Genomic DNA, 17,519 nt, shown 5'->3' on the forward strand with positions numbered 1-17,519 from the left:
TATACTGGACTACCATGAGTGGAATGTTAGAAGTCATATTCCCCAATTTCAGTTATCTATATTTATCGGTACAATATTTTAAACCAGAATCCATTATCAGGTCGAGTGGGGGTGTACTGGGATCCATTGATGTTAATGTACTACGAGCAGTGGATACCGCAATAGCGCACTTTACTGTATCATTCACACTTAGCGTAGGCGCTGCGACTTGTATCACCTCTACCCTGGGTGTAGATATAGAGGCCGGCAATTGTGTGCACACATAACATTCAGTGCGGTTTGCAGAATGTGCTGATCTATTTGCATATCTCCACCATGAGTTAGTAGCATATATGTGTGCAGGATTTCCTGGTTCAGCTAGGTAATCATTCGCCCCCAGATATCTTCTAGCCTTAGGCGAGGTTGGCATATGACCTTGCACTTACCATGCATGTCCCTGTGATCAACAGAAACAGGGAGGAGAGAGGCATCTCTGGGAACCGGTCTGGAGTCTCTCCTGACTTGGAGCGTAAATAAGTTCTTCACCAGGTTTGAGACAGACAAGCTCTATATGCCACGCCCCCCTTTGTAGCTGGACTCCCTCCAAGTCTATCCTGACCTTTTAATAATATTGAGATGCACCTACACACCAGCAACTGGAGGCGATACTACCTTACAGTGTGACTGATGTATCCACGTCTCTCTCTCCTGGATTCTCACTGCAGTAGGTGTGGTCAGGAACACTTGATATGGACCCTTCCACGTCGGTTCACTCCACTTTTTCTTTTTACCAACACTTCGCACCAGGATCCAATCTCCAGGCTTAATCTCTCCTGGTGGCAGCTCCGCTGGCAATCTGGGAGGAAGCACATTTCGAATCTCATTTTTATTAGTTAACATTCTATTCATATATTCTGCCAGGAGTATTTCCACTTGTGTTCTCTGCAATAAATGTGGTAATTCAAATGATTTCCCATGTATTATTTCATAAGGTGACAACCCCAATCCACGCTGTGGTGTTATTCTCATGCTAGTTAATGCCAGTGGTAGACATGTAGTCCCATTAGTTCTTTCCACCAGTCCTGCTGACTGTGGATGTTATGCGCAATGTTCTTTTAACTCTATTCCCAGTTTTGCTCCTAGGCGGGTCAAGACTTCATTCCTAAATTCTGGCCCATTATCACTATATAATGCCTTTGGAATACCCCACCTAGGAATGATTTCTCTACTCAGACATTTAGCTACTGTAATTGCATTTGTAGCAGCAATATGGAAAAGAGATTTCGGCAAGATAGGCTTATTATCGAGACCAATCCACCCATCATCAGTGTATCGTTTTTCTTGTGGGGGAGTGGCATCCTACTCCGCTCGCAGCAAATTCTGTGAAATTGAGTCATCAGATTGGAGTGATACAAGAGTGCGTTTGGATGCCGCCTTGGCTTCTTTGTCTGCAAAGGCATTAGCCAAACTGATAGGATCAACATTTTTTGTATGAGCCTGCACTTTGATAATGGCCAATTCTTTAGGCAATTGAAGTGCTTGCAGTAGCTGCACCATGCCCCTGTTACGCCACTGCCCAGCAAAAACATGACAAGTGGAATGTGCATATTGAGAGTCAGTGTAGATGTTTGCTCGCTGACCTTTAGCCAGCTGACATGCCTTAGTGAGTGCTATCAATTCTGCTGCTGATGTCCATTGACGTTTTTTTTAGCCAGTGTGGCACGGTTTATTTCATTTGATGCCATTCTTGACAAATGGGCGAGTGCAAAGGCACGACATGTAACAATTTAGTGGCAACATTGTTACATAAAGTGCACATAAAAAAATAAATAAATTTATTTTAATTTTTTTAAATAATGTGGCTGCATACCCCTCAGAAAGTAGGCAGTTGCGCCCCTGCTCGGACACCTGGGGAAGACACACCTTTCCACTTTCCACCTGAGGACGACGACAGGGAGCCCACCTCTGCCCAGCATCACTGTGGCTGTGCTGGTACACATTGTACATATATTGACAAGAAACTGACACAAGTCGTACCTATACTGATGAGAATCTGGTGCAGTTTGTACATATATTGACAAGAAACTGGGACAGTTTGTACCTATATTGATAAGAAACTTGCGCCATTCTCCCTGACCTCTTCTCTCTGCTCTAACCAGGCCTTATGCTCCTCCCCTGTAGGGTTGGGGTATTCCCCGACTGCTCGCTCAGCATGTTGAACCTCCTCCATGCTGGAACACATTCTCTGCCTGGCCTCAGACTCCTCAGTGTCTATAAACGGTTGTACATTTGCTCTGAGCCACATATTCCTCCTCTTACGGGCGTTCTTACTGCCACCTCAATGGCGTGTGCTAGGGGTTAATAACGCATTTCTGCCTAACCCATCTTCTGTCAATCTCTCATCAGGCGGGCCTAGGGCCAGGTCCTCGACAGATGTACAATTCACAATTTCTGCTGAGTGGGTCGGAACGGAGCCGATGACGCCCACGCATCCTTTATTTTTACCTTGTACACCGATGAGCCACAACATTAAAACCTCAAACCTGTTTTTCATGATTTAAAATGCTTTAAACTGTACAAACTGGAATTGTGGATGATGATGAAATTTCGCTAAGATAATGATTAGGTTAATAACATAACATTATTTTATTTTATTTTTTTTACTTTTATTGAAACCAAACAAAATGTTTTCTCGGCATACTGTGAAATCAGAGTCAATATTCTAATAAATCTACTTATGTCCTTCCATAGTCTTTTGGTATGAGTACAATGCCAGAACAGATGAGGAAGGATTTTCTGGGAGCACTTCACAAAATGGACAATTTATATTGATGACCTTTTTCAACTTTACAAGATAATGATTTGCTGGGTAATATCTGTGTATAATTTTAAAGGAGACTTCCCTTATTTTATTAGTCCATAAATAGGGTCAATTCCAAACACTTTTCCTGTTAAAGTCATTTACAAAGCTGTTCCAGTATGTAACAACATAGGGAATGGAAATAACATTTTGAAATAAACTGCGTATACCTTTGTTGTTGTTTTTAGTAGACAAGAGGCATATCTGACCCACAGGAGTATTGACTGGATTCGGAATTGGTAATACAGGTCCTAGTTCCGTTACATCTTTTATTAGCGTTATGACCCCAGAAGGGATTGCATCCATGACCACTGCGTATTTTTTTTACAGGTATACCAAATTTAGTAAGGAATTCTGAGTAGCTAACAAAATGTCCCTCATTATTAAACAACTTACTCACCAAGTAAATATTATGTGTGAACCATTTATTATAAAATAAGGACTTATTTTTATATAATATATTTCTGTTATTCCAGATGAAACATTTGTGAAGCAAGAAGTTGTGCTCATAGATGAGGGACCAAGCAGTTCACGTATAACCTTGTTTAGATTCAAAAGTGGCTACATGATGTCATTTATACACGTAACTGTGTATAAAATGGGTGTAAAAATGGGGGTTCAGTTTCACCAGAACTGATCCGGCTTTATGCGCTTCTGCTAATAAAGTCTGATTTTCCTGAAGAACTTGCTGCTGGTGTCGTCTTTTCCCTCGTGAAGATGTTTTTTGACAAATTGAAGATTTGGACTGTCGTTTCCTAGACACGACAACATCACATCGTGTGCGGTTTCATTTCTGCTGTCTTCTGCTTTTTGTAACTTTTTCCACTCTTTTTTAACTCTTTTAAAAAAAACTCCATGTACATTCCATGTATTACAGAAATAAAAATGGCAAGTGCATTGCATTTATTTTTTTTTAAATATGCGGGGCAGCCTGTAGCCTAGTGGTTAAGGTGCATGAGTGGGACCTGGAAGGTTGGTGGTTATATCCCCAGTGTAGCCACAATAAGATCCGCACAGCCGTTGGGCCCTTGAGCAAGGCCCCTTAACCCTGCATTGCTGCAGGAGGGATTGTCCCCTGCTTAGTCTAATCAAATGTCGCTCTGGATAAGAGCATCTGCCAAATGCCAATAATGTAATGTTATGTCATCGAGGCGGCGCCCCACTTCTTGTGACATCCCCTCCCGTATGGCTTTACGGAAGAGGTTAGTCATTATGGGATCTGTCTGTAGATACTCTTTGCATGTGAACGGATCTCTATGGGAATTGGGGGTTGGGACTAGATTCAGATGCAAATTATGTTGATACAGTACGGGACACATTTGTTGGCTTTGAGTCATCAAGGGTTCATTACATTACATTATTGGCATTTTGGCAGACGCTCTCATCCAGAGCGACGTACAGTTGATTAGACTAAGCAGGAGACAATCCTCCTGGAGCAATGCAGGGTTAAGGGCCTTGCTCAAGGGCCCAACGGCTGTGCGGATCTTATTGTGGCTATACTGGGATTAGAACCAGCGACCTTGCGTGTCCCAGTCATGTACCGTAACCACTACGCTACAGGCCACCCGGTTCGATTTTAACAAATGAGCCTCAAACCATCACGCTGCTGCCAGATATGCAGTAGATGCAACAATAATGGTTTCTCTTCACGCATTTTCCTGTTGAACTCAATGAGAAACAATTCTTGTAGTATCTCCTGCATATCTGGCAGCACCACAGTGGTTTGGGGCGGGCATTGGAAAATGGGTTACAGCCTATTTTTTCCAGTTCCAAATGAATTCTGCCGTCTGATCTTTTGATGAAGCCCACATAATGTTATTTATAAGGGCTTGTTACAACATTTAATCAACCCAAATTCAAATCCGAAATAACAAAGTAACGATTATTGGTATCCCTTGATGTGGAAGGTCTGTACATTATACTCTGTCTACTTTCTCAGTGAGTAGCAGCGCCCTCTCGGGGTTTTTAACAAGTACTGCAGCTCTTTTAAAGAATTCTAAAATGATTTCTTTTTACAAGTTAAGGGGACTGCAGTGGATAGTACTATGGCATCTAACTACGCTAAGCTTTTCATGAGAGATTCTGAAAATAAGTGTGTCTAACACACAACACAATGTTTGCCTCAGCCTCCCGCACAGAACTATCTGGTGAACATACCGTGATTCCTTTTTTTTCGTATCCAGACAGGCACAGAGTTTCTTGTCTTTTTCAGTAGTACATCAATAATCTGAATGAAAATCACGTTTATAGTCCTCAATAGTGTACCCGGGCCCAACAGGATCAGGCAAAGACAGGCACACACAAACGTACGGCAAATGGTTGTAGTGTTTGTGTGTTTTAATTAGCCTGTATGTATAACGGTATTAAGGTGCCAATGCAGTCTGTGCCGCTGGAAGTCATTAGTATCATTCCACGCTTTTGTCTCACTTTAATTGTTTCTGGATTTTGCTGATTATTCTGTCATGCTTTCGTGGTAACTGTGCGTGTTTCAATTATTATACATCTATATTGAGATACATTTACAAGTGTATTCATACACGTAAAAATTGTATTCAAAGTAATATTCCTGTTGTGATATGGGTTATGTCTTCACGTGTGTTGCACAGCGATGTTACTGTAAACCCAGGTCTTAATTTGTCTGACGAAATGAGCTGCCTCAGACACGACTGAGACAGGCCGTGGCAGCCTTGTCTGTTTGAAGTCCGTGGATCATCAGTGAACTCTGTCAGCAGTATCAGCTGTTCCCCGTGGCTTCAGTCTGTTCTTTTTAGCACTCACTGAATGGAGACCAGCAGTCAACAGAACGAACATCTATCTGTCTAGCGTTACGATATAATGGATATCAGCAGGCGAGTTTAGCAGCCAAGTATGAATATGACACATATTTATGACAGATTAGACACCTAAAACCACGAGGTACGGCGCTCTTTCTTTCATTCAAAATTCTGCTTCCTTTCCATTGACTGCTGAAATGACTTATGATAAATCACCAAGGAACACGATCATCTCCTGTTCAAGAACTGTTTGGAACTTCTTGAAAAACAAACAAAAAAAAAAACAACCGCTGATGCTTTTTTTCTTTATGAAAATGACATAAGACGAAATGACTAAAGGCTATTATACAAAATAATTCATACATTTGCTCTCGTTTTCAGATATTTCAGCCACCGCTCGGTTTTTTTTTGTCAACGCTGACAGTCAAAAAATAGGCAATTGCTCCCTCTAGTGGGGATATGCGCAATAGTCTCCACATACAACGTAAATGTCAGTCGACTCACTTCACTCCGCGTTGCTGCAAGACAATGATAAAGAACACAACAGCAATTGCACATCTCAGTAATTCCAACACTTACTTGGCCTGACACGAACCCAATAGAAATGCTGTGGCAGGACCTGCAATGGGAAGTTTGTGCTCGAAAACCAATCAATTTCTCTGACTGAAAAAAATAAGAACAGTTGGCTAAAATCCAACCACAGGGCTTAGAAGGTGTGATATAAAATTATAGGTGCATGGTGGCAGTTCTTGCTGCTAAATGTGCTGCAACTAGTGTAAGGGGGCAATTGCTTTTTTTTTTTTTTTTTACATCTCATTAAATAAACAAACTAATAACCTTTAAAATGTGTCTTGTGTTTACTCAGGTTCTCATATGCCTAATATTACATTTTGTCTAAAGATCAGAAACCATTCAGTGTGGCAAATATGCAACAGAGGAAATCCGTAAGAGGGGCGAATACTTTTTCAGGGCACTGTAAGATGACGGATGACTGACAGGTGTTAACTCTTTCCCAAGTGTTCCCTTTCGCATGAATTGTTCACACAGAAAAGAGCAGTGTGTGTCTAGTCTTGGGTCCAGCCTTATGTGTGGCGATTGGATTTGGAGTACGTAGGCATGGACCACTGTGAAGACCAGAAGACTGACTACGGCTGAGAAATAACTCATCTGTAAAATGAAGACTCCACAGGACTGGATGCATCAAGTACAGCGGTTTGGAGAGCCGTGAAAAAGCAAGAAAATCACTGGCAGGCTCACAAATAAGACTTTGCTAAAAAATAATAATAATAATCACGACTTGTGGCGGTAAAACACATTTGCAGGTTAGACGTATAACAAAATCATCAAATCATTAAATTGTGTGCTTTAACTTGTGGAAGAACCTATGCACTTGTTTGTCGCTTTGGATTAAAAGCGTCTGCCAAATGACAAAAATGTCATGTAAATATTGTGTGTGTCTGTCTGTCTGTCTGTCTGTCTGTCTATCTACAATGACCAAGACTGACAATGTGTTCTTATACAGAAAATGTGCATGCAGGCATTGTTGTCTAAACACAACATCCGATAAAGGTCATTTGTTAAAGTTGTGTAATGTCGGAGAAGAGTCTTTGTCAATTTCAGAACTGCTCAGCCTGGCATTGCATTACATTACAGGCATTTAGGCAGACGCTCTTATCCAGAGACGTACGAGGAAGTGTCATAGACCTTTCAGGGGCCTTTTAGGCCTACCTCCCAGGTGCCGTTTTGAAGTCTTGGCGTGGAAAATATGGGCGCAGTTTCCGGACCTTTGACTTCAGCGAAATGTCACGGCGTGGCGCGTTCCAGCCATCTGCGGAGGTTGTGCGCATCCGCGAGACCACTTCCTGTCAGGCGTCTTGTAACCACGAGCCCGTAGAATTAAGTCGCAGTGTTTAAATCTAGAATGCACAACATGGGTCCAAATAGACCCGGGCGAGTTTATTTGTAATTTTCAAAGCTCTTCTTTTTCTTTTTTCTTTTTGCATATATATCATGAAATACATTATATTTATTTATACATTATATATATTTAAATATATATATTTTTTGTTTGTTTAGTTTTAGAAGTGTTTTCGTATGACAACCCCTAGGCCGTACGACATGGGTCAAAATGAACCCGTATTAATTTCCTACGGAATTTTGCGGTTGCTGTTCAGGAAAACTCTTCTCCTAAGACGACCAAAAGACGCTGAGGCTTGTTTGAGGCGGTCTTGGCACTCATCATCCATTATGCAGTTTTTAGTCAGATATTATGCTTTGAAAAGCTCAGTATTTGAAGGCCTTATCTCCGTGTTTTTGGTGTTGATGGTCAGTCCCATTCTCTTGTGTGCAGTTACAGCTGCTGAGGAGCTGTTTTGTTGGGCGAGAGTACTTTTAATGATCAAAACAAGATATTCAATTAATTTCTGTATAATTACATGAAAATCATTTTTCTCAGAGATATAGTAAAGAGCCACTCACCCATACACTCACCAAGCACTTTATTACACCTACTTATTCATGTGATTTTCTAATCAGTCGATTGTGTGGCAGCAGTGCAATGCATACAATCATGTAGATATGGGTCAGGAGCTTCAGTTAATGTTCACTTCAACCATCAGAATTGGAAAAGAAATGTGATCTAAGTGACTTTGATCGTGGAATGATAGTTGGTGGCAGACAGGGTGGTTTGAGTATCTCAGAAACTGTTGATTTCCTGGGATTATCAGGCACACTAGTTTCAAGAGTTTGCAAAGAATTGTGCAAAAGTGAGCAGCATTTCTGCAGACAGAAAAGCCTTGTTAATGAGAGACGTCAAATAAGCCAGGGGTACGTTTCCCGAAGCCTTCTTAACGCTACGTCGTTCGTAAGTTGTACCTTAAGCTCTACCTTAACGTTTCAGTGTGTTTCCCGAAGCGTTCTTCGCTAAGTATACCTTCTGTACGTCGTACATTCGTAAGGTTAGTCTGGACCACCCTTAGCTATACCTTAGCCATGTTGTCAGCTCACTCCGCAAGTGGCCACCACTGTTACGACCGTAAGCCTCTGAAATCAGCTGTTGCTCTTTGTTACGTCTCAATAATATTGCTAAAATACCACATTAATGGCACAGTTTTCATGCAAATAATAAAATTGTAAATTGCGAAGGATGCATGTTGCACTTGATTGAACATGTTGCCTAATTGCCTTTTAAATGATATTCATAAACTGACGATTTCCCACTCTCTCTGTGTGCTGGAGCGATATTTAACCATGGTTTTGTTGGACACCGTAGTCCTAAAACTGGAAAATAATGTTTCTTTTTTCAGCGCCACCTCTAACAATATCTCCATTTCGTTTGCTGTGAAGCTGTGGAACCGCTGAAAGACCCTAGAGGGAAGTACAATTTCAACTGCTACCTGCACAACAAAGATAAGGTCCAGGTCCGATTTGATCATTAAAAAAATAATAATTATAACCACACATTAAAACAGGGGTAGGCATAAGAGCATATCTGAACACGCATTATAACTCTAAGTGGACAGGCTACAGCAGTAGAAGTCTAAAAAATAAGTCTACCAAATACCTAATAAAGTGCTCACTGAGTGTACATCAAGTAACATTCAATACGGGTTGCGGGTTGCGGTAGCAATACAAAAATGATTTTTATTCGAAACCTAAGAAAGGAAAAATACATATGATGACTTGTGATCATCACAAACACGATAAATAATAAATTCCTTGAATATCAAATGAGTAGATTCGTTCATTCAAAAGAGGTAACAAAGAGACCCTCAGCTATGTACCAAATTCCATAGGAAATGAATACGGGTCTATTTCTGACATAATGGCTTACGAGGGTAAACAATTCCTCGAAATATGAAAAGCACCTAATTGATGAAAAATGAATAAATTCTTAAAATTCTGCGATTGCAACTATGGCTGGAAAAATAACCAACATCTTTACCTGTGTTTACGCATATTGAATCTAGGCTAGAGTCGGTCACCTCATTTCCTGTCTAGCTGTTGTGGTCTGGCAAGACGCTCGCGCCTATATTCAGAGAATGTTTTTTTCTGACGGAATGTTTCCAGGCAGGGGACATGGGCTGGAACAAATTCAGAGACACTCTCAAAATGCGCGTCACGTTACTTCTGCTCTGTTACGTTTATGCTTTGACGCGGGCGATATTTTATATTAAATGTATTCTTTATTATCACTCCAGTTGAAGCTGTTCATTTTCCCCAATGCAATGCATAGATTATTGTCCTGTAACTCAATGGGTCGATGAGATTACTTTGTAAATGAAAAGTAGCCTCGCTAAAAGGCCTACATTTAGGTTCCGCGTGAAAAAAACTCTTTGGAATAGTTTCATAGACTCATTGAGTACGTGAAAAGTTACTGAAGGCATTTACATTACAGTCTATGATTCCGTTTTTAATTTACTCCGTGAAAGCAATCTATTGGTAACTGTAAAATACAGTAACGTATAAATTATTAGTGTAATCATATCAATAATTACAAACAATACCCTGCAAGAGCTGGGCAAATGGGATGCATTAAAGTGCATAATAGCCGTTAACATTTTGAGAAAACATCTTGTCGTGATCACATTCAAAATATGCCACCTCCACAATTACTGGGCCAGTTTCAAGGACACAGATTAAATTGAGTTTTGTATGGAGAATCACCACTCAATATTGAATTTAGTCTAGGACTAGGCTTAATCTGCGTCTGCGAAACAATAATACATTTCACAAAAGCCTGTATAATGATTATTATAATAATAATAATAATAATAATAATAATAATAATAATTATTATTATTATTATTATTATTATTATTATTATTATATAACAATAATAACAATAATAACAATAATAACAATAATAACAATAATAATAATGATGTATATCCTGCATATCTGTAAAATATCTGAACACATTCAATAAATTGTCATTCCACTCTCATAAAGCATTAAACATATTGTGAAATCTACGTCAAACTATATGCATTCTTTTCAAGATTACAAAAAGATATCTTATCGTCCAGTTAAAAAAGTTGTACTACGCTGTATTGCCTCTAAATGGATATATTGGCTATATGAGGCCTACCATCGTAAAAGTTTGGAAACGGCTCTTTTCAAAAGCGTGTTTTGATTCATTCATTTCACATTTCTTTCCAGGCCAGGTTTTCCAGTATCCAGGGTGGGTGAACGTGGAGGATGGTGGTACCGTCAGGTTACTGTGCCGTACGGAAACTATACTTTGCAACAACTTTGTTTGGACGAAAATAGACCCCAGGACCAAGAAGCTTATTACCATGATAAATGATACCAACGATACTTGCGTCAGTGACGGACAAGCGACTGAATTGGTTAAGGTCATTAGAAACGCAAACGTGAATGACTCCGGGACTTACTACTGCTCCGTGGAATTGCAAAAGATGCCCTTCGTCGGCAACGGGTCAATTGTAATAGTGACACAAGGTGACAATATCATTACTAACGAGTCTCGGAGTAAATAAATAAATCAACGGAAATTAATGAATCAGTAAATACATGAATGAATACATGAATGAATGAATTAAATGCTAGCTGCTGATATGGGGGCTTCCGTATTTTCTTGCTGAATCGGTGTTTTACATTTGGAAAGGGTGTTAATAAATGCTTTTCAAAACCGCTTAGGGTTACATATCTTAATACGATATACACAAGTGGGTGAGCACATGATCTGTACACCGGCCGTTCAGTTATACTGTAACCGTGTGCTTCTCTGTTTGACGACTTTTCGCCACAGCAAAGAGAACCGAGCCCCCTCCAGTCGACATTCTCTGGCCGCGTAGCGCCCAACCCCGCATCCCTCTCCTGTGTGTGGTCTCCGGAGTCGTCCCGTCTGAAGTTCGCGTGTTCTGGGTCATAGATGGGGAAGAGGACAGCGGGTTTACCGAGTCGTTTTGGACAAAAGACGGCGGGGAGGTGGTAGAGTCCGCCCAAAACCGGGTTCTGGTTCCTGCGGAGGAGTGGGAGAGAGGAGTCGTGTGCACGTGCGTGGTGGAGTATGCCGGGAAGAACTTTTCAAAAAGCGTCCAAAATGGAGGTAAATATTTGACAAACATCGTTGCAAAATGAAGGTAAATCAGTTTTTTTTCCACAATCTTCGCTGTTGCTTCACCGCGCGGGGTATAATTGCTTTTTTTATGAATTAGGTCTGATTGACCCGTTTATTGGACAGTGATCCGAACTTGTCACCGCCGTACCTGTATTTGTGCATTACCTCAATGTAGCACATGTAGGACTCATCCAACTGATTACATTGTGGTTTTAAAGTTGGCTCAAACACAGCATGGCAAAATTCCCAAGCATCTATCCATTTTCAATATCGCTTGCTTACGTAGGCTACAGCAGCAGAAGACCAATAAGTAAAAAAAAGGAAAAGAAAAAAGTCTAATAAATGCTTAATAAACTGTTCAGTGAGTGTATATATTTGAAGAATTGCTTCGGTATTAGTTATATAAGAGAACAAGAACCTTCGGTTGTAGTTTGTGAGTTTGGCTATCTTTAGGAATAGCACTGTCACCTTAAATTTAAAAGAGACTTTGACGAAAGATCACATAGATGTGTAAACCCATGAAACTGTCTCTGATTGGCTACACAATCCCTTTCATTCCCTACCCAGATTGATTCCCCGGGTCAGTACTGCAAAATGAGAAAAATAGAATATGGAGTTTGCCATATTGGAGTGTGTGTGCGTGTACGTGTGTGTGTGCGTGCTTGTGTTTTTGTTTGTAAAAACGAATGAAATGAAACTCCAATATCATTGCAGGACATATAACAAACAAATAAATGAGTAAATAAATATTTTACACGTATGAAATGTATACAGTAGAAATACCTTCCAATCTATCTGTCATGCACATTAAAACAACATTCCTGATTGTTATTGGCCAATTATTTCTGTGAGGTTCATTTATTTTTGAAACAGACACAATGCTTGGTGTTTTCATGTTCCAAACCAATTCAAGCCTTTCATGTTGTGTTTGATGAAAATATATAAAACTGATTTTGAATAATAATATTTCTTCAGAAATCACAGGATATAACATTAAAATCTGATTACATTTTTATTATTAGATTAATATTTATTGTTAATTTCACACATAATAATAATAATAATAATAATAATAATAATAATAATAATAATAACAATAACAATAACAATAACAATAATAATAATAACAATAATAATAATATCTATTAACATTGACAATAATATAAGGAGATAAGCATGCATTAAATTGTTATTTTTAAGAGTTTGTGTGGTTTGAGTGATCTATGTCAGTCACTTATCTTAATTGCTATAACTCTTCATAGGAAAGGGTAAAAAAATAAAAACTCTTACGCAACTTAGAATAATATCAAATATTTTTTAGTCGAAATTAATAAAAAAAACTTTACATAAATATTTATATAATAATAATAATAATAATAATAATAATAATAATAATAATAATACTTTTATTTGACAGCCCACAGATTTAATCTGCTATCGGTTTAAAATACATTTCAGTTCAGGGTCAAATTTTAAATAGCATTTTAGTTTTTAAGGTAATTTTGCCTAAATGCAGTTTTTAAAAAAATATAATAAGATTAACATGAAAAACCTAATCTTTCAGATAGGCATGATATGATATGGTATCTATAAAAAACATATCGTTATAGCACAAAAAAGAGTTCCCCTTTTATTGGGAAATGGCAACCACATACTGTAACGTATATTGGTTATACTGGAATTGAGATGAACATGATAACATGCAGTGAAAGATCCAGCTCAATAAAGCCTGACTCAAAGGTAATCCTATGGGACACAATATACAGTAGCGATATTGAAACACTTGACAATATATTGATAAATACAGGCTATACGTTGCATACTATTTATTTAAATAAAGGCTAAATTGTTGTGAAATGTATGTATTTTGCATTTTCTAAAAAGACCAATACGCAGTGCCCCTTTCCAGCCCAAAGGCACAGGTAAATTTGACTTTCTGAGGTCTGCGTTACAGGGAACCCTGACGCATGCGCGGTGCTCCTCTACGGAGCTCTCGCTGGAGCGGCCCTCACCGTCATCGTGGCGATCTGCATCTCTGTCTCCTTACTTCGCGGTAACTAAGGACACCTGGATTCCACACTCAGCCTACTGTTAATTGCCTCTTTAAATTACATTACACAGCTGTAAACAGCCGTGCTCATACATCTTTGCGTCTAAACGTGCAGAACTTTATACTTTTAATAAGTGAGCCTGCGTTTAGAACGCAATGCGGTTTGGCCTTAAGACGAAAGAGCCGAAAAGGTATCCCTTTGATGAAAATCAAATCTAATATAAAATCTGATCTGATCTCATGCTTGGGTGATAAGCGGTGGTATTGATCGGAGGGTTCCATTTGGCTCTGAGAGGATTGTTTCCAAGTTTAAACAATAAACTACAGTAAACTATATTAAATATTAACGCCACTTGAGATTCATTTTACCACTGCATAATATAATATGTGTCGTGTAATTCAAAAAGCATAGGATGCCCATTTCTGATTGCATTGCATGTGGATGTAACCAGATAGGCTCTTATTATCGCTTTTCTGTTGATCTTTCAGGTCGTTCTGTGAGAAGCGATGGAGACTCACGGTTCGTATTCGATTCTTGACCTTTATTTTTGTGTTTAACGCGTAAAACTAGCGATGCAAGTAAGTTAAAATGCGTAATATGCTTTCTATCTCAACTTCAGGGAACAGAGAAGAACCACGAACTTGGAGCCCAGACACCGTTCTGGTAAGTGCGGTTGTTTAATGTTATTTACAATAAAATGATCAGATTCCAATGACGTGTTTGTAAAAATGTTCCGAAACGCACGGATGCGTATGCCATAATCGCACTGGACCAGTAGCCTATTACATCAGCACCTCGCGTGACAAATTAAATTTCGGTAGAATTTTTACTTTACAAATTTACAGACATGGAAAATTCGTGCCGGATGAAATCACAGCCACAGACAACCATCGCATAGTGGTCCAGTGCGAATTTTTGGTGTAAAGTCATCTCTGATAATGTACTTTTTAACTTCAAAGCCCTATTCGGACGGAATTCGTTTTACAGCGGGAGACAGAGTCATGTAGGCTACTTCATTACCAGAGAAAGTACACAATTCTAGTCCCGTCCCAAGACACCGTTTTTACAGACTTTTACAGACTGCGCGCGCCCGCGCCAGTAAAGAAATGCGGCCTCTTTAAGCTACAGTAATTTGCCATGGAAAAACAGTCCCCACGTGAAACTAGTCCGAATAGATCATTCTGGCGGCGAAGGTATTGTTTTGATTAGGTTCCTCCGTCCGATATGTTGTTTACATTTAGTGGAATCACCGAAGGCATCCTTTAGTGAGGGTTATTTGTCGCAAACCTTTTCAAATTGCCAAACATTTGCCATACAAGTTGCGGAAGACCCGTGAAGGAATGGATAGGGTGAAATGTTTTATTTTATTTTATTTTTTTAAGTTTTTTGAAGTGGCAACTACACACTTTTCATTGTGTTTAATGTGTTTTTTTCTCTCTCTCATGGTCTCTTGATATGTCGAAAATAAAACTTTTTAAAAACGTCTTACCTTAACTATTGAAATTCATAGGGAAGCAACGAAGGGGATCGCCGATTGATCAGACTATGTCGGTATGTATACGCAAGTATAGGCGTCCTTTACTGCCAAAACTTACGGCACGGTCTCAGGCTATATTTTAACTCTACCAAAACCACTGACACTCCCTTTCGGTAATCATACGTAGGCCTTTGGTAGTATTTTAACTGGACTTGTCAAAGTAGAGAGTTACATGAGTGGAAATAAAATTGTCATGCTTGTCACGTCATGTTTTATGTTTAGTTATTGTCTGAGTTATATTATTGTCATGTCACGTATTATATTAGTCTAGTCTGACCACGTTTTTATGTTGTATTTCTTGTTACGTTTCATTTTCATGTCATGTTACGTTTCATGTTTAGTTGTTACGATTTAATTGTTAGTCTTGTCATGTCACGTTATGTAGTTTATTCATGTCGCAGTTCGCAAACTTATGTCACGATTTATGTTGTTTCATGTTATGTTGTTCCGTTCATTGTTTAGCATACACTTTTTCGTGTCTTCCTGCAAACCTTCCCTTCTGCAAACCTTGCCTTCATGCTTTCTCGCTCTCCCTTTCTGTCACTCACGCTTCCCTAATTCCCCTATTTCCCTTGTCTATTTACTAATCTACTAACGCTAGATCAGGATTGGGTAATAGTAACATTGCAACCATGTGTTCATGTTTACCTTACGTTTCTTGTGCATGTCATGTACTAATTCACAAACGCTAGGCAGGATAGGTTTATTAGTAACGATTACTAATTATCTCGTTATCTTGTCAATCCTCCACACCTGATTTCCATTCTCATGCTGCTCTCAAGCTAATTGTCTGCACCTGTCTACACCTGCATATAAGCTCAGTTCCACGTCATGCTTTGGCAAAATTATTGCCTCCTGTTCGTCAGTGCACGGTTAAGCTTTTTTGAGAAGCTGGTGTCTACCTGTTAAGATCCATGCCTACTTATTGACCATTGTTATTGACTCCTCTTTTGTTGGCCATTGCCAGCCTGTACCATAAACTTTGTGCTTTTGCTATGCGGAGCGGACTTCGGTTTTGATTCTTGCGCCATCATCGACCCCCAAGCCTGCCTACCGTCTGTCTGCACTACTGCCCCGCTGACCGCTTTCCTGGTTACTGGATTTTTTGCATGGTTTACCGATTTCGAGACTGCCTTCTCCCTCGGGACCTTACTTTGGTTTTGGCTGTATTTCACGTGTATGAACTTTGCTTGTTTTTCGACTACGCTCACTGGACATTCCCTGAATAAAGCCCTGATAGGACTTTGACATCTCTGTCTGAGTCGTGCATTTTGGCTCTAACCCCCCACGCACCCCACTCAAATGTTGAAAAGCCTATCCTAACCGGACATTTTGTTTTCCACAGGAGGTGCAGTACGCCAGTTTGGAAGAAGCAAGTTTAGCTAGACGGACACACAGGCCTACTGTGTTGCACTGAATAAGTAAAATGTTCCGGCCAGTTTGTTTGGCGTTGCAAAATAGAGACATAGCCTCTTTTTTTCTAGTTCCAAATGAATTCTGCCATCTGATCTTGTGATTTGAAATCCCTCATAATGCTATTGCTTTGGGCTTGTTACCATATTTAATCAAGCTTAATTCAAATGCAAAATGACAAATAATGGTTATTGGTATCCCTTGATGTGCGAGGTCTGTACATTATACTCCTGTCTACTTTCTCAGTGAGTAGGGTTTTTAACAAGTACTGCAGCTCTTTTAAAGATTTAGCCCCAGGACTGCAGAACAATTACTTTGAATTCTAAAATGATTTATTTTTACAAGTTAAGGGGACTGCAGTGGATAGTACTATGGCATCTAACTATGCTAAGCTTTTCATGAGAGATTCTGAAATTAAGTGTCTCTAACACACAACACAATGTTTTTCATGATTAAAAATGCTTGAAACTGTTTAAACCTGTCTATACACTCTTAATTATGTGACATGTGTACTTATATAAGCAGATAATCATAAGTGAATTGCATTCAAAAGTAACATTTTAAAATGAAAATGGAAATCTTGTAAGGTGGTTTGGGTGCATTGTTTTATTTCAATATCTTGGTAAGTACTGGTGTTTATGATCACCAGGACAATTTTTAACATGAAAAATAAATAAAGACCACCTGCCATATTTCAAAATGCATGGGATCTTTTCCTACACCCTTCCCTTGTTTTAGTTGGTTTTAAAAGTGAGACTGCTAGTTTCAGGGTAGTTCTTATTTGTTTTTCAATTTGTCATTAGGTTTTTTGGTTTTAGTT

At 39.3% G+C, this 17,519-nt stretch overlaps 1 protein-coding gene across 1 annotated transcript; it reads left to right on the forward strand.

Moving 5' to 3' along the window:
• The first annotated feature begins 11,033 nt into the window (after nt 1-11,033).
• On the forward strand, nt 11,034-16,791 carry LOC133137708 (RLA class I histocompatibility antigen, alpha chain 11/11-like). Its single transcript, XM_061256039.1, has 7 exons — nt 11,034-11,076; nt 11,387-11,686; nt 13,653-13,751; nt 14,238-14,268; nt 14,369-14,412; nt 15,260-15,300; nt 16,632-16,791. The coding sequence occupies exons 1-7, from the start codon at nt 11,034-11,036 to the stop codon at nt 16,701-16,703; spliced, it is 630 nt and encodes a 209-aa protein (XP_061112023.1). The 3' UTR covers nt 16,704-16,791.
• The last annotated feature ends 728 nt before the right edge of the window (nt 16,792-17,519 follow it).

The sequence above is a fragment of the Conger conger genome, chromosome 9 (assembly GCF_963514075.1).
Source record: "Conger conger chromosome 9, fConCon1.1, whole genome shotgun sequence".
Lineage (NCBI taxonomy): Eukaryota > Metazoa > Chordata > Actinopteri > Anguilliformes > Congridae > Conger > Conger conger.